The sequence below is a fragment of the Callospermophilus lateralis genome, chromosome 4 (assembly GCF_048772815.1).
Source record: "Callospermophilus lateralis isolate mCalLat2 chromosome 4, mCalLat2.hap1, whole genome shotgun sequence".
Taxonomy (NCBI): Eukaryota; Metazoa; Chordata; class Mammalia; order Rodentia; family Sciuridae; genus Callospermophilus; species Callospermophilus lateralis.
In genome coordinates this window covers 40,408,831-40,436,415 of record NC_135308.1, presented here as the reverse complement: position 1 = coordinate 40,436,415, position 27,585 = coordinate 40,408,831, and the positions used below count along the sequence as shown (strand labels likewise).

At 34.0% G+C, this 27,585-nt stretch overlaps 2 protein-coding genes across 6 annotated transcripts in view; one reads left to right on the top strand and one right to left on the bottom strand.

The window, feature by feature from the left end:
• Positions 1-5,103: 5,103 nt before the first annotated feature.
• Positions 5,104-25,189, bottom strand: Cnot7 (CCR4-NOT transcription complex subunit 7). 2 transcript variants are annotated; one of them, XM_076853762.1, is made up of 7 exons: positions 25,012-25,189; positions 23,516-23,727; positions 21,457-21,650; positions 14,976-15,137; positions 11,776-11,920; positions 10,493-10,603; positions 5,104-5,388 (listed from the first exon to the last, which is right to left on the bottom strand). In XM_076853762.1, the coding sequence occupies exons 2-7, from the start codon at positions 23,630-23,632 to the stop codon at positions 5,275-5,277; spliced, it is 843 nt and encodes a 280-aa protein (XP_076709877.1). In that variant the 5' UTR covers positions 23,633-23,727; positions 25,012-25,189; the 3' UTR covers positions 5,104-5,274. The 2 variants fall into 2 exon arrangements, with proteins under 2 accessions (XP_076709877.1, XP_076709876.1); XM_076853761.1 differs by lacking the exon at positions 5,104-5,388 and adding an exon at positions 7,294-8,919.
• Positions 25,190-25,273: 84 nt separating this feature from the next.
• The window catches only part of Vps37a (VPS37A subunit of ESCRT-I), a 37,547-nt gene continuing 35,235 nt past the window's right edge, over positions 25,274-27,585 (top strand). For 3 of the 4 annotated variants that reach the window (XM_076853759.1, XM_076853758.1, XM_076853757.1), the window contains exon 1: positions 25,304-25,701. In XM_076853759.1, coding sequence (XP_076709874.1) covers positions 25,577-25,701 — 125 coding nt within the window. In that variant the 5' untranslated portion in view covers positions 25,304-25,576. Of the gene's footprint in view, positions 25,702-27,585 lie in introns of all 4 variants that reach the window. The other variant, XM_076853760.2, reaches the window with a different exon arrangement.

Here is a 27,585-nt window from a genome sequence, read left to right as displayed (position 1 = left end):
TTTGTTAAGAATTCCTGGTAGATCAATAGGTTAATCCTCCAGTGATAGCCATATTATTACTGTGTCTTCTCATCAAACCTGTAACAGTTAATCTGTATTTTTCCTCAGATACTTATTAAAATTAATTTATGCAAATCATTAAACAAAAATCATATACTTTAAGAAATTTAATTCAACATGAACTAAATGGTGTACGGTTTGTAAATTTAGTTTAAGATGAGCTAAATGTTGCATTTGTTGATGCCAAAAGTTTTGGCTTGAGTAAATATACTCAGAAGCTCTTGTGCCTTGTATGCACTATTAAAAAAAAGGAAAAAGTTCTCATTTAAAAAAAATCCAATAGTGTAAGTTTTGTAAATGTTAACAATTAGAATAATGTATACTTTTATTTGGTACTGATTTTGAGACTATAAAGCAGATTACCTTTTAAACACAGCTAAGTAATTGGTGTAAACAAAAATTCAATACAAAATAAACTAGAAGACCAGAAGATTAATGAAGTAAAAGATATTGCAGTTACTCATCCTTGTTAAAAATGTAAAGAGTTTTTACATTAAATGTGTTTATGGAAGAACCAAGGTCAGCCAAGTTGATTTGATAGTTCCTTGGAGTACAGGATGGCAGCTTTTACATATTTTTTTTGAGCAAATGAATTTGATATGACAATCTGCTTCCAGATAGCTCAAAAGATATGACACATTTTTACTTTTGTCTTCAAGCATGTTTGGTCATTTGTCACTACCTAAAGTGCCAGAATGGAACCTATAGCTCCTGCTAGAAGTCTTAAGGATAATAGCTGCATGTGGTGTGTTAAAAATTATAAGCAGCCAGCTATTCTTCAAAGCACAATTATGGCTGTTTTTCTGGACAGGATCCAGTTAAGAATTCCCTCTTGTCAAACTGGATGCTAAGGAAAAAAAGAGGGATTTTTTAAAATTATTATTAACTTTTTACCCTGCAAGAATATTGTTAATTCTCCTCCCCTTAGGTCTTTTGTGTACTTATTTAAATATTTAAGTCAATACACATTAGAATCAGATTTGAAAAAGTTAAAAAAATAAAAATGTTTTTCATTAAGTTGTAATGGTTCCCTTTCTGTTTTCGAATTTAAATAAACCAGCTTTGTTTTAATTGTAGGAGATGATAATTTGTGGAAGTAATTGAAGTATAATTTTACCTGAGTGAATAAATCACCAAATAAATATATCTACCTTTTGTACATATTTATAAAATTCATCTTTGAAACATTTTAAGCATTTTATTCTTTAAAAATGTAGTGGCTTAACTCAGACTTGAAGACACACTTAAACATACACCTTTAAACTCATAATTTTGTCCTTTAAACTCACAATTTTGATTATTTTCCTATTTTTTAGAGATTTTACCATAAAGGTCTTTGCCAAAATTTTAAGAAAATTTTTCATTTAAAAATAGTGAACTAAGTAGCTTGACTATGATGTCTCAACTGCCTAGATTTATAGCAACCTAGACTTAGGTATTGTTCATTATTTATGAACAGAGCATTTATTTAAAAAAATAGTGAACTAATGTTTGGTTTATGTAAATATTTGCTATTATGCAGCGGAAGGAGATTTTTTTTTTCAAAGGTAAATGAAAGAACAGTTGGATCTGAATACAGTGATGAGGCATTGAAGTACTTATTCAGGGACTCACTCCTGATATACCCTAATAAAGTGACTGTTCTTCATTAACTGTCCATGTGAAATTGCTTCTACACCAACAGTACAAATCCTTTAAGGATATACTTTTCCTAATAGCCTATCTGAGCTATACTGGCAAAATCAATGTCTACATCATAATCATAACATGAGTCTTTGAGAGAGAGAGGGGATGAAAAGATAATGTATTACTTCTTGGTAGTTAACTAGACAGTTAAAAATGGACTATATAGATCAAATATACTGAAATCCATAGATATCTTTTGGAAATATGGCATATGTTTGTTGGAAACTATCTTCACTAAGGATGCCAAATGCAAAGGATTATAAAACATTTAAAAGCAATTAGATTAATGATGTGATTCATGCATTAAGAAAACATTGAAGATATCATTGCTCCATGATATTACAAATAGTAAATTTTCTTCATTTTGAAATATACGTAAACTTGTCAGTCTCATTCTGAAGTCATGTTGTATAATTTGGCATATACTTACCAGTCAGATATTTACTTGTGAAAGTGGTGATTTTGACACCTCTGAATATTTTTTTTAAAGCTATGAACGTATATGTATATGTTAAAGCAACTTGCACTGTAAACCGTGATCAAGGTTTCTCCTAGTACAGCTATCCCACCCACCAAGACTTTCTGACCTTCCATTATTTTGTCTTAAGTGACACATTTCAGCGGTAGATTTTTACAATGTCTCTAGGTAAGATCCTGCTATAGAAATTTGCTCTTCCTAAATGGAAAATTGCCTGGCTTAATCCTGAATATTTTAGCAGCCTAGACTCCTTTTCTATAAACAGCCAATTCAGCACTTATTTCCTCTTCTGTATTGGAAGAGAACTTAGTTTTGCATCTTAAGTATTTGTTATTCTTTTACAAAAATACCACTAGAATATTTTAACCTTGTTGATAAAAATTCAGATTCTGTTTTTATTGAAATCTTAGCAATTTGATCATGTAACATGTAATGTCATTTAAAGTATTAAATACATGACAACATTTAGAGAAATCCTGAAATTGAGCACTCTGTTCCCCACTAGGTTCCCTTTACAAGTTTTTACCTAAGGGACTTATTATGTTTCAGAACTCCAGAAATTGTATTATAATTGTGCAAAGGATGCGCTTTCCATTTCTCTTTCCCATGATGCATTTGTTATTATTTTGGAGTAGCATTATAGCTTGTGAACAATGAACATCACCAAAGTGATGGATTCATGTATTCAAAAGAACTTCTGTGGATCCAACTATGAACATGAAGTAGTTCCTAGCACAATGTTTAGTGTTGCAGAAGGCTTTGGACTATGATACTCAAGTTTTTCCTTTCTCAGTGTCCCCTTGAAATGTGATTTCAGAATGCTCTACCATAGATAGATGACTACTAGCTCAATCTCTTACACCCTCTAATTAGTCTTATACCAGCAAAAAGTTCAGATATGAGGCATATTTATTTAAATCATTTCCTGTCCTTTCTCATGCAGGAAAGTGAAAGCAAAACAAAAACTGGCAATCCTTGTTCACAAATCCCTGTTCTTAAACATAGCCAGCATTCATTATTTCTGTATTGTAAGATGGACAAAAGATGCTGATTGATTTAGTTCATTTCTAATAATAGTACTAGTTAAACCAAAAGGAAACTTTTAATAATTGACTTAAAGCCCTGGTTTATACTACATTAAGGAGTTCCCATTGCTCAGAAATGTCAGTACTGTTTAGATTGTGAAAACTATTATATTGCATTATAAACATTTAACAGTATTATAAGGAACTTCATCCTGACCTGAATAGTATTATTAATAGTTTGACAGATAACGGTGATTATTCAAATTGAGAGAAAAAAAATCCTCTAGAGTAGGATTATATTGATGCTGAACTAATGAACAGATGCCAATCCTATAAAATTTCATTTCTTTGGTTGCATTTATTCAGCTATTAAAGCAAGGATATTATGAGAATTTAGATTGCACCTTTTTCCCCCCTTATCAGTGTGTATATATTTTTATGGCTCCCTAAAGGGTACTATTAAAATATCTTTATTGGCTTAATCAAACATTTATTGTATGGAAGTTGAATTTTTTTAAAAAATAATTATACACTAATTTGGAGTGACATGTAAGCATGTGTTAAGTTCTTTGAGACATACATAGAGGCAAGGAGTAGAGTATATGGATGAACCCCCAAATGGTTAGGCAGATTCAACATAAGGCTTGTGTGTATGTGTGTGTGTCTGTGTGTAGCTCAAGAATGATTTTTGTCCACCCTCTTTGTACATGGGCTTTGCAATGACATAAGACAACTGTTAACAAAGAACAATGTGAATTCTTATTGAGTAAAAAAATGTTTGGCACAACTGAAACTGGTCCACATCGAAACCACCTAATGGCATAACTAATAAGATATACTGTCTTCGAGTTCTTCAAACTGGAACTCGCTAACAATCAGGAAGCCAAATGATGGTATACAATCTGAAGCTAAAGGAACCCCAATTTCTTGGTGTGGCACTGAGTTGCTTACCCAAACGAGCCATGACATTTTTGGAAAAAGAGGAGCCACAACAGGTATGTGAGAGTGGGGAATTTCCCCTCTTGTGACAATAAAGCCAGAAATATTATATAAAATTCTGCAGGCTAAGGTTATCTTCACTAAATAATTTTGGATAACGGTAACATGGTTACTTCAGCTATTTGCTGTTGCTATTTAGCAAAGAAATGCATTTGTATAAGAGAAAAATTGCTTGTTTGCTTTTACATTGTACCTTAAATATAAGCGATTCACTAATGCTATAGAAAACTATTTAATACAAGACAATGAAATTGTCTTAGAATGTACATGAAGTCCTCTATGATTATACTTTAAGCTAATTATTAAAAAAAAATTAAAGCCTGAAATGATGGTTCTGTAGGACTTGAATGATAGCCCTCCCTTTCTGTAGTCTTAACAGAAAAACATGATTATGTATAAAACAGAAAACATATGATAGCCACATAGCCAATGGAATATGTGGACTTTAATATATAGAGCATCTACATTCAAGAGGAATGATTTAATCAATTATTTTTCTTTTTTAAGAAAACACATTCATCCTAATGAAAGTGTTCAAGTTCAAGTGTAAATAATTTGATTCCACCTCAGGTTGTTTACCCAGAGGAGCCATTATATTTGTCATCACAGCTGCAACAGCAAACAAGACACCTATGATGTGTTTTCTCTAATAGAGGTGGACAGATACAATTTGAAGCTTGCAAGCTAAAAGATAAAATGAAGGAAATTATTTAGGTACTGATAAAGGAGAAAGAAAAAATTTCCATAGCATTTTAATTATAAAAATAATTGAGTATAATTTGAGAAAATTAAAATTAGTGGGTCAATTTGGGCTCAATTTAGTATCCCCTATAATCAGTCAATTGAAGATGTCCATCTGTTAATGCTGATTTTTTAATGAGATTTTTATTTCATCTTTGAAGTCTCTTCACAAACAGATCAAGGTACTGCCCAAATACTGATGTCCACCAGAGCACATTCACCACTTGTAAGGCATTTATAGGATTCCATTAGTCTTTCTTGGTCTTTGCCTTTCAGCACACAATTTCACTCCAGATTATTCATTTCCAACAGATTAAGAGGAAGCTCTTCAATTGCAGTTAAGTGATTTTGAAATGTTTTCTTTGCATTGCCATCAAGATCCAAAAAACACTGAAAGAACTGCAAGAAAATATATCTGATGACAATTTAAGAAATGGAGACAACAAAAGTGATATTCAAAGCTAGTCAGTACTGATGGTTAAGTTCACAAAAAAATTCAGGAAGTTCACTGCTGACACTACCAGTTCAATAACACCAATGTAATAAAATGAATAGCTATATGCTTTAAACACTCCACATTTTTATCAACTTAATAAACTTGTCAACGAAACCATTTTCTGCTTGATGCATACCTTTCCCATTAGTTTTATCACATTGCATTTCAGATGGTACTGACAGCACTTTCTTTACTTCCTTGAAAATATTCTCAACCTATACTATTCTAAACAGACTACCAATAGAAACCATTTCTTCAGACACTGAATTCAATACTGATTTCTCAAATAAGACTGGGCAATACTGGTAACTTCTGACTCATTAGGAGCCAAAGAAAAATGTTCAAAATCATTTTATGTTGCTTCCAACGTCCTCACATTCTCATCAAAAGTAATAGTTTTACTTTTTCTGGACCCTTATTTGGGCTCCTACACTGAAACATGATGTAATTCACCACCAGTTTTGCTTGGCTAACGAAGTAGCCACTTAAAAAGATAACTCTGGTTGCAGCCTCATTTTCAATTTTCCTCAAGAATTATGCTGATTTTCCATTTAAAATTTTTAATTCTTCCCATGAGTAACATTGTGATGTGTTTACTCTGATGATGTCAAATATATTGTATTCTTTTAGCATACATTCTCATTGTATCACAAACAATGCATTTCCTGTAATCTGACCAAATAATCCATACTCTAGTTTGCTTAAAAGCAAACATTGAGTGTGTACTGTGAACAGAAAAAAATTAAAATGTTGGCGGCAGGATACACATGGTACAACAAATGCTGCTGTTATTCCTGCATGACTGATTCTATAGCTTGCTAAGTAGCAATGTGAGACAATGAACCCACCCATAGGTAGTTTCTGTAGCAGCTTACTCAAGTCTCCCATCGTATGGAGGAAAGGAATCAGACAACGTGCAAATTATTAATCTGACTACATTCTAATGAAATGTTATGAACACTGACATTTGATTTCATGTAATTTTTAGATGTCAGGAAATGTTACTCCACACAACAATTTAAAAGTGAGAACTATTTGTGGGTTACAAAAACATGCAGCAGCCTTATTGGGCCTTTAGTTCAGCTTGTTGACCCTTGTTCTATAGACTTTTTTTAATGTTTTTTTTTTTTTAGTTGTCAATGGACCTTTACTTAATTTACTTATTTATATGTGGTGCTGAGAATTGAACCCAGTGCCTCACACATGCTAGGCAAGCGCTCTACTGAGCCATGACCCCAGCTCCTGTTCTATAGATTTAACAGAGCCCATATTAATGATTCAGGAACACTAAAAACATTATAAGCCAAAATTCTTTGTATCCAAAACCTACATTAAATAAAGGTCATAATGTTCCTCTACAGAAATTATAAGTGTTACTACTTTTAGGAACAGAAATCAAAACTGATACAAGTTATGAAATTTTTGCAATGATGTGGCTACTAAAAAGGCAATCTAGAATTCCTGTTTTTTAAAGGGGTAGACAAAGTGAAAAATAAACTTGCTTCAGCATGGTGGCTTTAGAAGAAGCCACAGCAAGTTATACCAAATGTATTTACTTTAGTCTTTCAGAATAAATGTGTTTCTAGAAAGGAGAAACAGATCAGTTCTTAATTATCTAGTTAAGGTCCTCAAAAAGAGCAAGAATAGGTGAAATGCAGAAGGCTCAGAATGATTTCTGAATTTAAAAAGTTATAACCACTTACCATTCGTGAAATAACTCAGTTCTGTTCAGTTGCCCAAATAAACAAGTAGGTATTTCACGAACACCTCCAATAAATATTTAAAAACAAAATCACCAGTCATCTACATTTAGGAAAACATTTCTGAAGCCTTTATTTACAAAAGCTTTAAAAACAAATAATACCCTCTGTTTTGCAAATAATGTTTTGTTTAAAAAGGACCACCCAGTTACAGCATTGTAATATGAATAAAGAATATACACGGGAAACAAACTAATGTTTCTAACATTTGGAGATTTGCTAATATTACTGATTGAAGTGTAGGTAACACATAATAACTTGTAGTCCATCATTTTAGGGTAGAGTTAAAGATTACCAAAAAGTCTTCCTACACATGCTCTGGTCTGGTCACATATTCTGCATGGCTAAATATTTCACAGTCTCTTTTGTCAAATATATATAAAATAGATTGCAAAGATATACACAAAAAAATAAACAAGCATTACACTCCTCAGGTAATTTTATTAGCTATATATATGTGTTTGTGTGTGTGTACATATATTTTGTGTTTTGTTGTTTCGCACCAAATCTCTCCAGTATTTCTTTGTAGCAACTATGAAAGCACAATTTTTCTCTTTTAATTTGATACAAAATATACCTAAAGACTTGTTATCTTTGGACTTTAATGAAATTGATTTGTATAATCAACAAATCAAGAGCATCATAGGTATGGCTATAAAATAAAAAGGGTTAACAGTGATGGAATAAAAAGCAGATCAAGGGAAGTGTGCTATCATAAAATAAGTGTGGCTTCAATCTCTTGAATTCCAGTTTCCTGGCAGATACTAAATAGCCAATCACAAGGGTTTTTTTTTGTTTTTGTTTTTCCTGAAGGGTGTAAAGCTGGTTTGAAAATTCTTCAGTCACAGAGCAGCCTACATATGCCAATGAGAAACTGACAGACACTAGATGTGCTTGGAAGATTAAACACTACATACAGAAACAGTAGTTATTAAGCTCCTCAGTAGTTTGTTGTTGTTAGTCTTGCTGAATCAACAGTTTGCACAACACCTGTGCAATTATATTCTGTAGGTCAAAACAAAATACTGTAGAAAGTTGGCAGATGGTCATTTTTCTAGCTAAGAGCAAGAAAAACCACAATTTCTGATAAAACAGAGGATTGGAATCACTCTCTAAAGTGCACAATTGATGGTCCACAATCTCAAATAGCTAAAACTCCTGCAGAACGGAAGGGAGAGACATGAAACAGGGAAATAAATTACAGTCAGTGCTAGTTAATTTAAGGAAGGGCTCGGGGTGGGGTGGGGGGGACAAGCTCAAGTAGGTAAAGTTTATCAAATTATTCAATATGATGTAGCTTTCCCCACTCTGTCACACACGCTTGCTAACAAATATTTTAAATTAAGGCCAAATTTAACCTGAATATACTTCTATTTATTAAGATCTGAGATAGGAACGGTCATACTTAGTACTGAAAGGCAAAAAACAAATGGGCTACAAAAGGGGGGAGAAGGTATTGTCTATTGTTCAAAGGATTCAACCAGAGATAAAACCTATATACAAGCATGTGTGTAGGTCAAATAAAATAAAAAGGACTATTTCATGTCATGACTGCTTGTTGGCTTCCTCTTCATATGCATTCCCTGTGCCATTCTGTACATAGGATGAACCAGAACCAAGGCCATACAAATGACCACAATATTTGGCATCATCAATATGATCTTCAAAGAACATCTAAAAAGGAATTTTGAAGAAAAAAAAAAAGATAATTTTAACCAAAAAGTACCACTTGCAATTTATATTTCAGTAATGTAAGTACTGACTGTTCATTAACTATATAACAACAGCTCTTTTCTATGGTGTTCCTTTGAAGCCGCACACTGATGTTATTTAACAAGACTGATGTCCTCAGGAAGTATAGTGTTCAAAAGGAAACCAAAGAAAGAGACTATACAAAAAAAAAAAAGGTATAAATGCATGTCTTTCTCATTAACATTTAGATCTCTTTATGAGAATTTTTGAGCATGGAAAAATGGCAGACATTTTTATTCCATTAATGTAATAATACTCAACAGTTAAGTATGAATGAAAATAGCTAATGATGGTGGAGGAAAAAAAAATAAAGGTTGTGGTGGAGAAAAAATGATGAGATTTTTAAATGGCCTTGAATCTGAGATAACTAAAAATAAACCCTAAACAAGTTATGAAAAGTAAAATATGAACATTCACACTAGGTTACAGTGCTTGAAAAGCCAAGAAAAATAAAGATAACAAATTCGTGTCAGAAATCCACCATTAATTAAACTTCTAAGGTATTTTTAAAATGCAAACCTGGAAAATAAAGTAGTTTTAATTCTATAATGAAGTACTGGAAAAAAAAAATATTTACTTGTCCTGACAATTCAAATCACTTCTAAATTAATACTACTTAACAAAACAGATTTAATGCGTTCTATTATTATTAATACATTTCTCAGTCTCAGTCAACTCCTAAATATCTAGGAGAATATACTTGAAAGAATTCCACAGCAAATATTTTGCAAAAAGCAAAACTGTTTTATAGGTAACAAATCCATCCCCTTTTGTTTTTGCACAACCCAATCAAGTTTACCTACAGCAAAGTATAACTGTGCCTATCAAATACATAACCTAAGAGTAGACTTTGAGTTCTTTAAATTTCATTTTTCTATATCTAATGATTTTATATTTAAGATTCTGATTATGTATGCAGAGTCTTCCCAATGTTTTCTGAATCGGCTTCTACTTTCCTTTAGATTTACTTAACCCCTTCAGAATCTAAAACTACTTTGTAAGATTCAATCCAGTAAAAAGCATGAGTCCTACTTTATAAAATCTTCAAAACAAGAATGGTAAAGCAAATGAAATTTTTACCATTAGTTTCAGGTCTAAGAGAAGCCATACTAAGGGAATAAATTCCCTACCTTGTTTAAGTAGCACTGATGAAGTCTAAGAAAGATCTGTGGAGTTCTTCTAGTAGTATGTTTGATCCTAGAGAAAAGTTACTAGCCTCTATTTTCTCACTTGAGAAATAATAAGTTGGATTTCCATGATTTCTAAGGTAACTTACATTTTTTAGCTTTTATCCTAAAAAGAACTTATTCTGCCATTTCCTTCAGAACTATATTTCAAGCTGATTTATTTTTTAATACTTAATCACTTAAGTGTGATGAATATTACTTATGTGGTACTACTTAGTAGGTTTTTAGTGTCTAAAACTTTTGCCATCAAATCTTTAATGTTCTCAACCTAATAAGCAAGTGAGAAAAAGGCACTGATGTCTTCATACTTCTCTCATTTTGAAAAAGGCCATTCCTGTAAGCAATGAATCAGATCCTGCCTGATGTTGTGGTCCTATTCGTTCCAGCTCTAACTGTTCAGCAACTTCCTGTAATCCACCCTAGAAGAAATAAAAATTGCTTGTCATAGAGAGAAACAGAAACACTTCTATGCCTGAATTCACAAGTCACAAACATGGACAAAGACCAAAATATGAATAAACTTTAAAATGTATATTTAAATATTAAGAACACTGAGGGAGAAAGTCCCCAACAGAATATAATACTAATTTATTTGCTGAACTGGGAGAAGCTGATAAATCTGAAAATGGGACTCTAATTAGGAAATTTTCTAAAGATATGAGGAAGCAGATCACAGTAGGGTAATAGTTATACATTCTTATTTTACTAATCCATCAATCATCATAAAACTCAATAGTTAGTGTACCATCACAGGTGAATTTGTTCTCAAACCAAAGGAGCACCTTTCCTTAACAAACTCTTCTTTTGAAATAATTAAATGTTCAAAGTAAAAAAATAAATAAATAAAATAAAAATAAAAATAAAGGGCTGAGGATACAACTCAGTTGGTAGAGTGCTTGCCTTGCATGAACAAGGCCCTGGGTTCGATCCCGAGCACCAAAAAAACAAAACAAAAAAATAAAAATAAAAATTACACAAAGTAAGCAGTTGTCAGAATGCAAGCTACAATCAAGGTAGCATCTACACATTTACAACAGCATTTACTCCTAGCAAATTCATATAGTTTTAGCTATATAATTTAATTCCAGGAACATTACTCTTTGGCTTTAGCCAGGGAGGGGAACCCCACAAAACTCTATAATCAAGGTAAGCTGAGGGGAAAACCCATTTTTTTTTTTTAAACCACACAGCTGAATCTGTCTATTGCTAGCCAACTCAAAATTTTATCTTGTAGTTTACAAGTGTGTTGGGAGCTAAAATTCACACTACTTCTGTGCATATGAAAACCCCACCAGTCTTCACATTTCTGTTTGATTTATGATTTTCCATCTGCAATCAATAACAAAACTCCCAACACTTAGCTTGACTATTGTTAAGAACTTATTGTGCCAAGGTATACTGAAGCTTAGAAAGGGGAGTGCCTATAAATTATTAATTATGCAAGAATCAAAAGACCAGATACTATATTTAACACAAACTTTAAATAACATGGATTAAAACATCACCCCAGCCTAGGATTTTATTTCAGTTACTTGATCTGAATAGTGTGCTCTTTTGCAGATAATGCCACCGGGCAATGATAAAGCCTTACTTTAAGATTTTTGCAGCTCTTCATGAGGTACTTCACATCATAAATGACAGGAAAAAACAATCGAAGGATCTCAAAGAAGTCAAGTTCCTCTTCAGGCAAATTAGAATTGGTCAGAATTTTGATTAAATAGCCAAAGTCATAACCACTACAAAAGGGTCAAAAGAATGAAGAACAGAGATGTATAAATACCACAAAGATGGAAAAAGATATTTTATTGATACAAAATTTAAACAAATTACACTATAGGCAAAAAAGCAATCAACTATTTTTAAAAAAAGAAAACATAAAAAATATACATTATTTACAAATGTAATGGGACAACCCTGCCAACTTACAATCAGTGCTAAAAACTTGTCCTTTGATTTCTCAGAGCCCTTGAAATACAAACCGAGAGTACCAGCCCAAGTCAGCGTCACTAATATTTCACTGAAGCTTAAAGAAAACTAAAGATGGGCTGGGAATGTGGCTCAAGTGGTAGCACGCTTGCCTGGCATGCGCCGGGCGCTGGGTTCGATCCGCAACACCACATAAAAATAAAATAAAGATGCTGTGTCCACCGAAAACTAAAAAAGAAATATTAAAAAAAAATCACTTTCTCTCGGAAAAAAAAAAAAAAAGAATACTAGAGATTATCAAACTGCTCATAAATGTCTCAAAAGAAAATTATCTCAAAGAATAATGAATAACGTTGTAAACAGGGAAACAAAGATGAATGGAAACTTGGTCCAAAATGTCAAAAACTACCAAGAATATTAAGAAGGCAAAAATAATAAAATCTTCCCAGTTTCTCATAATATGGTAGCATACTTCAAAAGTCCAAAGTTAAGTTTCCAACAAAATATTTTCACTTCTCCTAAATGACTTCATTTGGAAGCATACTCTCTTCCCTCACAATTCTGGTCCTATCTCAATATATTTTTCTGAGAGAAACTAATGAAACGGCCGCATATGAAAGAAATAAATATAGTAGATTGAGTAGTACTATCCTAAATAATAAAACAATTCACACTCTCAGGATCTCTTATCCCTCTCATTTCCCTCTCTACAGTTTTCTAACTACCCTCTACTCCCACATCAATTACATACTCCTTTCCAATAAAAAGGTCGCTGAAAGCAAGCATTCCCTGAAGAGCCCAGTTCCCAGAAATTTCTTACAGAGCATGTTTTCTTGTACTATGCTTTCAAATACATGAATCATTCTATCACATGTAAAAAATACTGTTTTCTCCTTGCACACAGTTGGAACTCAACAAATATTTGATGAAAGATGCAATTAATCTATCTTTTGGAAGGGAAACAAAACTTCTATTTACCACTCAGAATTTTAATAATAATTTTAAAAGAGGGAGGGGAGTGTTACTGTTGAACACCATTAATGACTATCAAAGTATAAGCACTGAGGAATTAGAAACTCAAAATTTATGATAGTTGGCAAGGAAGTAACCTTGCTGGCTATCTAAAAATGTAATACAATATGGCTTTTGCTTACTACTATTAAAAGTAAGACTGTATTAGAATTTAGAATTTATAAATTTCTTAAATTTGTCTTTACCAGAAATATATTTGAATATGAAGGAAATATTTAATATTAATGGAATAAAATCTTATCATACCTTGGTAAATATTTAAATATACAATAATCTAATCTAGACTCTGAACTCCAAGAAGACATGAACCCTGTCTGGTCTTATATTTTCTGAATAAGAGTATATCACCTGTTGTAAAAAAAAAAAAAAAAAAAAAAAAGGAAATATGCATTCTACTTATTTTGTACTCTCATGTAGGAACATAAAAATAACTTTAAAAAGCCTTCTTACATTAACAGAGAATTAAGTCTTGTTTCTTTATGTACAAGTTCAAATGGAGGCAGAGAGAAAATGTGATAGGTGAGAATTAGTGTGTTCAGTGCCTCCAACTAAAAAATATCACATTGAAGTCTTCAGGAGGAAGTCTTTCATTACATAAGTCAGTGTGAAAATTCTATAGCATGCAGGACTCAGTCAAAATAGATGTGTGAGGAAAACAAGTATAAAAGCATAACAGCCAGGTAATACAATGTTTTTAAAAACATACCCAAAAGCCAAATAAAATAATTTCTAAGACTTTAGTCCCTGGACTGCCAATTCGGTTAGAAAAACATTTTTTCATATCTTAAAGTCTATTTTCACAAAAATGGGATGAATTTCCTTTATAGAAATTCTTTTAATCATCTAGTTTTATTTTGTAATAAAGAATCAAAAAACAGCATTTACAGAGAATTTACTACGCAAAACATTTTACTAGATGATTTAAATATGTTATTTGGGGCTGGGGCTGTAACTCAGTGGTAGAACGCTTGCCTAGCATATCTGAGACACTGGGTTTGATCCTCAGCACCACATAAAAAAATAAAGGTAATAAATAAATAAATGTTATTATTGGCCATTAAAACAGATCTGCAATAAAAAGGTGAGTGTGTAACCGATATGATTCTGCAATTTGTATTTGGGGTAAAAATGGGAGTTCATAACCCACTTGAGTCAAATGTATGAAAGATGATATATCATGAGCTTTGTAATGTTTTGAACAACCAATAAAAAAAATAAAACAGATCTGCAAGTATTTCTTCCCTATTGTCCTATTTTTAAAAAGTAAAATTCACCCATAGCATTCTCTTTGCTGTTTTATTTTTTTGATACATACACACATACACATACTTCAAAAAAATTGTTATTAATGAATGGTTTCATTTCTATAAGCATAAAAAACTAAGGCTTAGGGTTTGGGTGCAGCTCAATGTTAGAGGGGGTGTAATTCAATGTCAGAGCACTTACCTAGTATGTGCAAGGTCCTGGGTTTGATCCCCAGTCTAGCAAAATTAAAAAAAAAAAACCCACTAAGGCTTACAAATGTTAAATAACCCTTGTGACAATGATACTCAATGGCACTGCTAGATTCCAGTCAAAATCTATTTTTCTAGCTGTGCTCTTTCCACTTAAGCAATACTACCCCCTACAGGCTAAAATGGATCTCACTCATAATAATGTTAACTTTAAGGTACAGCAATATTAATTAGCTTCATAAGAGGTATGTAGGAGCCAGTTACATGGAAATCAATTCTTTCTAGAACTAAGCATGATAGTGTTTGTATAATGACCCAAGCAAGCACAAGGCAGGTATAAAGTGGAATCACAAATCCATTTTCAATGCAATCTTTTTACCTGTGAAATGATAACCATTTAACTCCTTCACAAAGGACTACTCCTGAAGTCATAAGAAGTTCTGCAAAGTACTGGGTCTCAATTCCTTCCTCCTCGTGTTTTTTAAACTGGATACCAGATGTTGTTAGTAGCTCTATAGAATCCTGGGCATACATGTCCTCCCTGGCAGAAGAAAGAGAAAGACAACATTCAAAATGCCATTACTTCAAACAGTTTATCTCCTGCTTCCATTTACAACTACAGTGCTAAAAACAAGACAGAGGACTAATTGTTCCAATGCTTTACATCTATGCAAGAAAAATACAGTCTAAATATAAGGATCATTACTTCAGAAAAGTGTTCAAACGATAATCATAAAACTCCAACGATGAGATTTTAACATTTACTATCAACTCAATTCCATTAGCCTTCTATATATTACATAAGTTTAATATGGTTAAAAATAATTTTCTACTCACAGAGGCTACCATTACAAAGAGCTAGACATGTTCTTTCCAGGACATGGAAACATCCATTTTAGTTTAACATCCATTTTAATGCTGCCAGAGAATGCTGCAGCCACAGCTGTGATGCTATGCCCCTCTCTCATGCTTGCCACAGAACCAGGAATGAAATATCAAGCAGGAGACACATCTCATTTAGCTAAGTTAAACAAATCTTAAAAAGGAGATGCATCCTTTCACAAATGATGATAAGCCTTTTAAATGGTTCCAAAAAGTAGTGAACTATTTAAAATTAAGGAATGCTATAACAGCAATAATTTTCTTCTTCCAACAATCCTAATTCTGGAAGACTGCCTCCAAAATCAAGTCAGAAAACCTAAACTAGTCTTTCAAGATTTCACTTACGCTAGAGACAAAGCCATCTCTAAGTTTCCAAGTATAAATACATAAGTATCCCAAATGTTAAAACCTTATTAAAATGCAGAGGTATATTTTTGAGAATAAAAAGCTATTTACTTTTTTAAATTTAAGAATATTAACAAAGAAACTTTCTATTAAAAACTTTAATGAAATTAATTAAACCAAAAGACATATTTCACTTGGACCACAAAGTATTTTCATGATTTATTCTCTGGAAATGATTTGCTTCTAAATGTCTAAAACTAACGAAGCACAAAACTAAAACATTTAAAAATAGAAAGGAACCACAATAATCATTTTAAGTTAAAATTTCCCTTATAAATTTTTTTTTTAATATTAAAACGAGACATCTGAATAAATGCAGTACCACTTCTCCTGGGTTAAACAACAGATACTGGTTTTGCTATACTCAAAATATGTACCTTATATATTTTGATGAGAAGATCCCTCATTAGGTCCCACAGCTCACACTGAAATATGCTTTAGCAACTATAACCAAAGAAATAGATTCTTCTCCAGGCTCACATTACTCTGGGTTATGAGCTCAATTCACTTTTATTTTTTTTCTCTCTGTCCCAATCACAAGTTTTAAGAAGGCAATTTCTGTTTTTCAATATTATATCACCAGACTGAATAATACATGAAGTAGGACAGTGTATACTGCACTATTTAAACCAGTATTTCTCAAACTTGCCAAAGGACAACAATCATCCAGAGAACTTACCAAAATATGGATTTCCAGGTCTCACTGATGTCCCAGACCTAATGAATCACAATTCCCAGGTAAGAGACCTAGATGAGTACCTTGGGTACTTCATAATCAAATAAGTTTGGTAAACAAAGAATTGTGTATAATTATTTTTCTTCATAGTTCATACAGCTTAATTCAGATAAGTCCATGTAGTCTCTTCTAAGTTTCATGGACTGAACATTTTATAATTTGGTACCAATTTCATGCTTTATAATACCCAACTCATGATAAAGAAAAAGTGGGAAACCCTAGGCAGATAAGTTAAATCCTGGGGCAGGATGAAGAAAATAGTTCTGAGTCAATTCTTCAAATCAGTAGGCTGTCACTTTCCAATGGCATCCAGTTCAAGTTTTTCAACCTTCCTATACTGTCTTTCCCACCTCAAAAATCCAAGCAATGGAGAGGAAAAAATATTAAAATACACTACCCTCAAAAAAGTAAAGTAGCATTTAGTCAAGATATGAGAACTGCCGCAGGTGCTGGTATTGGCTGACTATAAGGTCAATTTGTTTACAATAATTATAAAATACAACATGATCTCTCCTAACTAAAGATAAACTAACTACTGAAGTGTAAGATAGCAAAATATCTATTACATCAACTGAACATGAATGATAACCATGTATAAGTCTGTTAAGAAGGATTTCCCAAAAAGTACAGATGCATGGTTATCTGCAGGTAATATCCTAAATATAGGAACTACCTCAAATAATTAAACTAAAGTCAGTAAATTTCTTGGAATTATCACTTTCTACAAATAAAAACGGCCTACTCCAAAATTTCATATTTTTAAATACATGGGCTCCCTCCAACTTCAAACCACTTGTGATTCAACAGACACCAAAGGGTTGACAAAGTACTTTTCAAAAAGTTACTCTCATATACTTTCCAACTAAAATTAGTTTTAAAAAGTATAAACTCCAATGTACTTAAATTTCTGCTAAAAAATCATGAAGTTAAAAACACAAACTGGAATACAGATAGTCACAAATACAAAGGTGGTTAACAATAATATTTCATAAACTCAAACTGATATCACAAAGATGCCAAAAAATCTTCAAAGGCTATGGAACATTAGAAAACAAATGACTTGTAAATTACCAAAAACAAACAAACAAACAAATAAATAAATAACACTAGTTATCAGAACCAAATGAAATTTATAAGTCAAAATATGCTAATATTATTATCTGAATGGGTGAGACAGGACAGAATTTTCTATCTTTGGATATAGATATCTATTCTAAATAAAATAACCAAAATGGTGGACAAAGATGTACAGATGCTCCTTGATTATTTTGGGTTATATCCCAATAAAATCATTGTACACTGAAAATATGATAAGCTGAAAATCTACCTAAAACAACTAACTTACTGAACATCACAATCAGCAGCACAATATATTACAGAATACTGATTGTTTACACTTGTTATCATGTTAACTGACTGGGAGCTGCCTCCTGCTGTTACTACCCAGCATTGCCAGAGGGTTTTGTACTGCATATTGCTAGCCAGGAAAAAAGATCAAAAATTCAAAACTCAAAGTCTGGTGTCTACTGAATGTATACTGCTTTTGCACCAACATGAAATTAAAAAGTTGTAAGCTGAACGACTTTAAAGCAGAGGCCATCTGTATATTGAGAGGCCCAAGAGCAAAGCAACAATAAAAATTTCAACATACAACCTAAATGTCCAACCATAGCAAATGGTTAGTTATATTATGGTATAACCATAAAGAGGTCAATGTAAATGATTTTAAAAAGTTGTTAGTAACTTATTCATAATAATATATAAATGATAAACTCTTAATGTAAAAAAGGTATTTTAATCACAGAATGACTAAAGAGGAAATGCTAGAAAACTGTGATAGTAGTCATCTCTAACTTTTCTGTATTTTCTACCAGAAGCATGCTATTTTTTAAATAGAAAAAACAAGGCAAATATTGTCAGTAAATATGTATTGTATATTAAAAATTCAGGTTTTATTTCCTTTGTTTCATGTCCAAAATCCGTACTTTGATGTTAATTTCAGTCTGTGAGGATGCTGATGAATCCAAGCTCGTCAACTGAACGTTGTTTAACTGCACAATAATCATTTATACCCAAATTGACAAGAGGTAAAAGCAGAATACTAGGATAATATTAACATCTTTTAGCTTATGTAGCACACAGGTGACCATAACCTTAGTTTACTTCAGAACACTGAATCGAACTCTAATTTAGAATATAGCATTTAATTTGCTCTTCAAACATGCATGTCCTATTTATTGTTATTAAATCAACAAGCACCCTGGAAAGAAACCAAACTTCTCCTAGCTTTAAAAAAAAAAAACATAAAATTGTTTGCTTCTGAGCCCACAATAAGTACTGTAGTTATCATGATATAATTATCAAGAAAAGTGAAAAAAGAAAGTTAATTCTATTTACAAAACTCATATGCTCTTAAATCTGTTTCATTTTACCAGGGTGCTTTAACCAGGATGCTATGATTTAAACATCATAAATCACACCTTCAAGATTCAGAAAATATTAAATGTCACATATAACTAAGATTGGAAATTAATGTCACTTAGATCTCAGATGCTTTTAGTTGCACGCTTTTTTTAAATAACTATTCACAGCCTAATGAAACACCAGTATAACTATACATAGCTTTCCATGTCTCACAAGTCTTTATATCTACAGTAGATAAATATTGCTCTGCAGTTATTTTCTTGATGCTAAAGGTAAAATGTGGAAAAATATTGGTATAATTTTTTTTTTTTTTTATATTGGTACTGGCGATTTAACACAGGGGTACTTTACCATTGAGCCACTTCCCCAGTCCTTTTTATGTTTTATTAGGAGTCAGGGTTTTGCTAAGTTGCTGAGGCTGGCTTTGAACTCCTGATTCTCCTAAACTTGTGAGTTGCTGGGATTATAGGAATGCACTATCATACCTGGCAACACTGGCACTATTTAAATACTGAGTTCTTAGGGGCAACTAACTTGGAAATTCTATGTTCATAAAAATAGAAGAGCAATAGAAAACACTAAGTTATAATTACCATGACCAATTTTCTTCAATACTATACCCCTAGAGACTAGCACTGTAGTTGACACATTCATTATAGACACTTGATTAAAAATGTCCATTTTCATCTTGTTAAACATGTCCAAGATGCTGTTCACAGTGCTCTCTTCACATATTACACAGTACTGGCTTTATCATTCAAATAACCTTTTCTACTTGAATGTTTTTCACTATATCCTGCTCCTTAACTGTGTCTTAGGACACTAACATTTCTGTAATTGGTAGCAAAATTTGGTGTTAAAACTATAGTGTCAGGGAAACAAAAAAAAGTTGCACAGAGACTGTATTAAGAAAGCCATTGTTACTAAAGCAAAGATGTTTCTAGAAGAGGAAACAATTTTACCAAAACTGAGACACTAAGGGGTCACTCTTTTACTCATGAACTCAAATCATAACAGTACCTTATTTAAAATGTTCTTCTAACAATGCTCTAATGATCATTTGGGGGAAAAAAGTAACACAGAACGATTAAAATGATAAGGGACTAATTAAATGATTATCTTTTAAGAAAAGGATAGAAGGCAATTTTCACTCTGTGTGATCTGTAGTATTTAAAAAAGATTATCAGTTATAGAAAGGTTGAATACTTTTTAACCTTTAAAAGGTTCTGGAGAGTATATTGTAATTATACTATATAATATTTATTATAATACTAGTACTTACAAAGTAAAATGAAGAGTCACAATAAACACAATGCACTGAGAAGCCACACTATTATTATACGGTCACTACTACCCTCTAAAATCATTAGCCTGCTTTTCATTAGCTTATATGTTAAACAGCACATTATGCAATCAAGAACAGGAATAATTTTTATATTGGCACTACCATTAACTACCCAGTAACTTGTTTTTTCCAATCAGATGTTAGATCATATCATATAAATACAGGTTATTAAACAAAAGGACATTGTAATACTATAATACATTTAGAATGCATTAATACATTTTATTTCCTCAACAGTTTATAAACAACCTGTCATTGCCCCCAAAACATTATAAACTTCTCTCAGCTATCAAGACTACTTCTATCAATAATATAGAAATATTGTAACTAAAGAAACTGAGAGTAGTCCCAGGGATAGAGTTAGAATTTAGATATACTAGCATCACCAGGTTTAAGGATACTGCTGTACTTTACACAAATTAAGAGATTCTATGAGATGACAAGGGAAAATAATCATTCCATAACACTGATTTGAAAAGAAAATGCACCCAACTTTCCAAGAAATATCTTACTGCATGTAACATGTCTACTTACAAACTAGAATACGTATGACTGCAATAAAAATCTTTTCACAAGAATGCATATTATAGAAAAGAAATCTATATTTCACATGGCACACAAAAACGTTTGAAAGTACAATCAATGTCCTAAGATTATTTTTTCTATCAAAAAGTATCTTCAATACCCAATGATTTGGAGCTGAGAAAGTATCTAGATCACTTGTTAGCATGCACGAGACCCTGAGCCTGAAATTAACAACCACCACCACCACAGCAACAACAAAAAACCCAGTTTCCCAGATTAAAAACAAAACAAAAAAAAACAAAACAAAACCTAGTTGTTCATATTTTTTAAATATATCTTTAAAATTGAAATATCTAAATTTTAACATCTTTAATATCTGAATTTTTTTGGTCTCATATTAAGAACAAAACCTGCATTTTTGAAATGCAATGTATTTACAGGATAACTGTACCAATATTCACTCAGAAGTTTACTATACCTGAGGAAATCAATTTCTAAAATTAAACAAAAAAGGCTTGAATTATATATGTAGTTCCCACTTACGTCAAATTAAATTTAAAATTAAACTGCCAAGTTGAAGTTCCTGGAGGGTATTCTCCTTGTTCATTCATAAATGTCAGTCCTAGCTGAATTATCTTTAACAAGTCTACATTACATCGCAATAGCTGGTACTGATAGTCAGCATTACTCCTGAATTCTCCAATGGGTCTCGCAACCACACCTGGAAACTCGGTGTCCTGTAAAACAGTTTTAGGGTTCATTATTTACTAAATGTTAACAACCAAAATCCATAAATTCCTAGAATAATTTTTGATGCAAGTCAAAGAATCCTATTACTGATGATACTCTACATGTTTACATTAAATACTTTTAACTAGGAAGAGCACTAATTTTTAGAACCATGAAATGAAACTATACACTTAATGATTTTTTTTTTTTACTTAAAACATGATACTTACTACTCTATGCCAAAGAGAAGAAAAAACATTAATTCATGTCTCCTAAAGAGTATATTAAGCTATGCTTACAGTATTTCAATATTAAAAGCAAGCTGCATTAAGAATTGGTTAAGGAGTAGAAAATTCACCATTTTCCAATTGTTTCTATGAGACAAGGTTTATGTCAACACCAAAATCACTAGAAGCACCATTAGCCTCCTAATTTCTTTGGCTAAATGAACATTCTATCAATCACAGAAAGCATCTGTCAAGAAATGTATGCCACCCACTCCTTTTTGTAGGATATTACATCTATTTATTTATTTAGCTACCAGGGATTGAGCCTGGGGTGCTTTAACCACTAAACCGTATCTTCATCCCTTTTTATTTTTAATTTTGAGACAAGGTCTTGCTAAGTTGCTTATTGCTTCACTAAGTTACTAAGGCTGGCTTTGAACCTGATTCTCCTGCTTCCCAAGCCCCTGTGATTATAGGTGTGTGCCACCACACCTGGTGGATGTCATTACTTCTGTAATGTTGTTACCCCTTATCATTTAAAATATCACTATGAATTTCCACTGGATAAGAAATATCCCCCCAACAAAAGAAAAATAATTTCAACTCTAATTATGGGCAAATAAACCTTTATTAAATAGAATGTTGCCTATGTACACATATTTGTATTTTCACCAATCATCTTGTCTCTACCCAAACAAGATGATTTATTTTTGTTTATATTTAAAATACTGAGAAAATAACATATCCATTTAGTATCTAAATTCAAACTAGGACTAACAAACAACAAAAACTAAATACCAAGCCAATATGAAAAAATAAATTAAAACTTCTTTAAATTTAGTTCAATTCAACAACCAATTATTGGATACTATGCTAGGTGTTGAAAGCATAAGGAAGACACTACTCCCTCGCTTTATGGAACTAAAAATCTAGTAGGTCTAGAAAACAGTAGAGTAGCTACAATAGATACACAAAAGTACAATAGCAAAGCAGAAAACAATTAACTATATAAACAATCTAGGCAAACCGAATACCATGTGTGAAGCAGAGCTGCTTAATAATATAGTGTGTTCATGGAGTTCCAGTGATTATAATTTAAAAATTGCAGACAAACAATGTTTCATTCAATGGGCGACTCCATTTGTTTGAAAGAAATATCCTGGAACCCCATGGCTTCCAAGAGTTCATCTGGTACTATAAGTTAGGCCTTATCATGATTGTTCCTCCTCTGCAGCTTTACCTTTATTCTAGTCTTCCCTCATTCTGGTCAGACTTATGACAATACCCAAATAGGGAAATAATACACCTTCTCGACAGCAACCAATCCAGAAAAAAGCCCTACTTCCTTATGCCTTAACTAAATATCATTGACACAAAACCAAATTTAATAGTAACCTTCTAACATTCGTACTCAAATACCCCATGATTCCCAATGTGTTTCTCTTACTGCAACGAGTAATAAATCCAACTTGTCAAATTACAGTTATGCTTCTAATGGTTTTGTGATGGAGAGGACACCAGTAATTTCTTTTTTTTTTTTTTTTCATGGTTAATCTTTAAAAATCAACCAAAAGGGTTGAATTCAAACTTAAAATCCCTCCTGTCCCTTTATTACAATCATTTTAAAGATCTGTTCAAGGGCATACCATAGCAACGTAATTATATTTTCGGATAACTTGACGAATTTTCTTCATTTCTTCATCCAGGTTACAAGCCCAAACTTCACAAATTCTTTGGCTATGATCTACAGTTGCTGCTGGCATAGTGAGGGCAGAAGGGAGTCTAGATGCCAAGCATCAAAATGTTATATTTGATTGAAGATCTGTTTCATAAAATACTTTGTCCTTTATTTATGTACCTGTCAAAATAAAAAAACAAAATAAAAACTAGCTATATCATAAATCTGAATTCCAGATGTATCATAAATCTAAATCATAGAATTGAGCTGGTAGAAACCTAAGTAGTTATTTACCCAGGGTCTTTAAATCATACACATAAATTATATTTTTAAACTTTCTGTTAAAAAGAGAGTTCAATTCATCCTCTGCATAAAACTTCATGAAGTTATCCATTTCCAAATAAAAATGAGATCAGATGCTACCATGATAAAGGTACCATTTACTTTTGTTTGTCATTAACAAAACATTTTACATCTTAATTACAAAATCTGCTTCATTGGCATTTATTCAATCCAGATTGAAGGGGACAAAACTAATTTTTAAAAAATACGTTGTGAGAAAAAGTAACAGCCACAGAAATCATTTGAATATCTGCAACTGTAGGAAGGTGAAAAAAAGGGCAACAGAATGTCTGCATTTTAAATTTACTTCTAATTTCCTAAAATTCCAAGCACTTTCCGTTGCTAAAGATAGCTCTCATGTTGCTGGTTTCTGGTATACAATGGTAATTTGGACCAACATATTCTTAGAGAAATCCCAAATGCTCCTTCATTTTTCACAGAAATTCGGAGGGGGGGTGGAACTGAGGTCAAAGAGGGGACTCCTGTGTCGTCCTACTCCGAAATAACAAATGTAACGTCTGCTCTAACAACAGAAATCACAAATGATCCAAGATAGCCCTTCTTTTAAAACTCCCATCCTGATACACAAACACTTTGATATGATACTGTAGTTAAACACTGCTCTCTTCCACTTCTCTCTCTATGCTGCTCCAAATGCCAGAAGAGTCACCAAAGGCCTTCTCACTACTGTAGGTACCATCTCCACAGGCTTCCAGAGAAACAGGACAGCACAGAGGCATTCATGTCACAGATAACTCTTTTCCCTGGCAGAGAGCCAACGCGAAGATTCTGATATTTACTGGAGCCAGATTGACTCCCAAGTAATGCTGCGTGAAGAAACACCAGGAGCGGAGGATCTAGGCCACCGCCCTCCACTCTAAATTTCCGTCCCCCATCGAAGCCCCAGGTACAAAGCCGTTACGTCATCACTCCGCGCCACCCTCTAGAAAATACCCCCAGCCCCAGTTACCCTCCCCCCTCACCCGCCACCAAGCTCTTTCCTCCACCGGCCGACTCCAGCAGGCGCCATCGCGCACCCTCTCAGGTTCATGGTTCCCGCCCCCTTTCTACTTCCCCAGCCCGCCCTTCCCCCCGCAGGTCTGCAGCAGTCGCTAAATCTACTTGTGTCTCTGAGCTGGCGCTCCTCCTCCTCCTCCTCGCCATAGAGGCAGCACCCGGCGGCGGTGGCGGTGGCGGTACCGGCGGCGGCGGCGGGTGCCCCATAGACACCTCTCGCCCAGCAACTGGGAAAGGGGAGCCGGAGCTGCGCCGCACCGTGCTGCGCCGTAGCTTCTCTCACGTCCTGGCGGGGGCGCTAAATGATGACGCGACACGCAGAGGGGGCGCGGCGCACGGGCGGAGGCGGGGCACGCAGGTGACGAAGGCTAGGGTGGTGGAGCGCTGGGCGGTCAGCCTCCCTGACTGGCTGGTTTGGGCGTCTGGGCGGCGAAGGTAGGACTGCCTATCCCTGGTGGCACGTTGCCCCTCTCCAGCTAACTGCATTATAACATGTCCCCCAGAACCCGGAGACCGCGAGCCCGGCTTGCTTAGTGAAGATGCGGCCCCCCAGCGTTTAGGCCACTCGCGTCTCAGCCCGCTTCTCTGTCGCTGGAGAACGCCCGGGTTGAGCAGCTGGGAGAAGCAGGCCAGAGCCTTCTAGGGCCTTGGGCCCGGGGACCCAAGGAGGATGAGCTGGCTCTTTCCCCTAACCAAGAGCGCCTCCTCCTCCGCGACTGGTTCTCCTGGTGGCCTCACCAGCCTCCAACAGCAGAAGCAGCGCTTGATCGAGTCCCTCCGGAACTCACACTCCAGGTGACTGGTCGCTGCTTCTTCGACAGGAGGGAAAAGTAGGGCGGGAGGGCGGGCTGGTCCCAATCACTCTCAAGGCTCCACAGGCCGACTGCCCGCCAGCTGCCTCCTTTTGATAGACTTCCTTTCATAGTGGGTCACACATCTGATCTTCCATTCCTACCTCATGTTTACTATTTTCCTCCGGAACCCCCCTGCCTCCTGCCCCACCACTGCTCAGCTCTTCTACTTCTGACTTGCTCATCCGTTTTGACACATCGCTGCTGACAGTAATCTCTTTCATATTCTATATCCGATACCCTTTAGTATTCCTGGTTTCCCCCCTAATCTTTCCTTATACCCACCTGATTACAGCTTTGGCAGAAGTGTTAAAGCACTGTAATTGGCTAAGGGGAATTGTGAAGAGTAATCTCCCAAGTTTCACAAAGAGGAAAATTGTTGCAATATCAAAGGAAAGGAAGCCGTAGTTTTTTCATCAGTGAATTTTTTGAGCGATAGTCAGTCTTCTCGAGTCTCTAATTAAGAATTTACCCTGTTCCAACCTCTCCCCATCTTGCAACTGCTAGTGTCTGTACATTTTCACTTCCTTAATATTCTTGGCTCTACACTCAAAGATTGACATGCATTCATCTCTGTTGTTTTGTTGTCTTCTTAAGAGTTTTCATTTTATCATGGCCAGATTAGAAATATTTTGCAATTCAAATTATTTCAACTGTTTTTATTTACTGTAGTCTGGTTTGCTATAGCCTTTTATATTGCAAATGCCTGCGCCTCTAATGATTTTCAAAAATTAGAGCTGCCTGTTTTATGTCATGAGTTATACAATTATATTTTCCTAACAGTTTCACAGCATGTGTTTTATGTAAAGATGTCAACATGGTTAAATTCTAGTCCTTTTAAAGATCTTTTCATACATTTGAAAAACATAATGAGATAATAAAATTGAGTAATTCCTATTGAACAATTGAATTCCTATTGAATTGCCATTTTATCTGTTACACATCAATATTTTTTCCAAGCAAGTAAGTTATAACCTAGAATAGTAATAAATGTATTGTCAAAAGAAAAATTTACTGCAAAATTAGGTGGCTTTCATTTTGGAAAATTAAACTCAAAGTTTTTACAAGTGTCACCCATCATAAGGGTAATGGCTAATACTTTCATAAGGAAAGGCATGCTACAAGGGAAAAATATAACAGATTCATTTAACCAAAAATTTATGTTACATGGGAGCCTTAAGAAATGAATACCCAAAGACCCAGGGAAAACTATTTTTATATTTAGGTTTGGTAAGGAATGGACAACCATGTAGAATTGTGATTTGACAGAAGTGTATGACTTAATGGTAATAAATGAGATGAAGAAACCTAGCAAGGCCTGTCCAGATTCTTCTTGGCACTTTGTGTAGCTTTCCTTCTTCTCAATATGGGTATAAGGAAGGGCCCCTCTGGAATGAGGGTTTTCTGGGGAGAGGGTGGAGAATGTGACCTTTGTAGGTTTTATCACTTGCTTTGGGGGATGGGAGATCTAGTTTCTTTGACCAGATTTGCAGAAGAGGAGTTCTGACTTTTATGAATGCCTGGGGGGAGAAAGGAATAAGAACCTAGAGGTAGAAAAAAAAGTCAGGGAAACTTTGCTGCTGAGGCCTTCTAATTTCCTTTAGCTCAATGTGGTTACCTTGCCAAAGCGCCATACTTTGGAGTATCATTTTCTCCCATCCAAGTACTAACCAGGCCCGACCCTGCTTAGCTTCCGAAATCAGACAAGATCGAGCGCGTTCAGGGTGGTATCATTTTCTGAGCCACAAGACAAGTAAATCTTATTCTAAATTTTTTTAACACACAGTATCTTTATTTTATTTTTATGTGGTGCTGAGGATCGAACCCA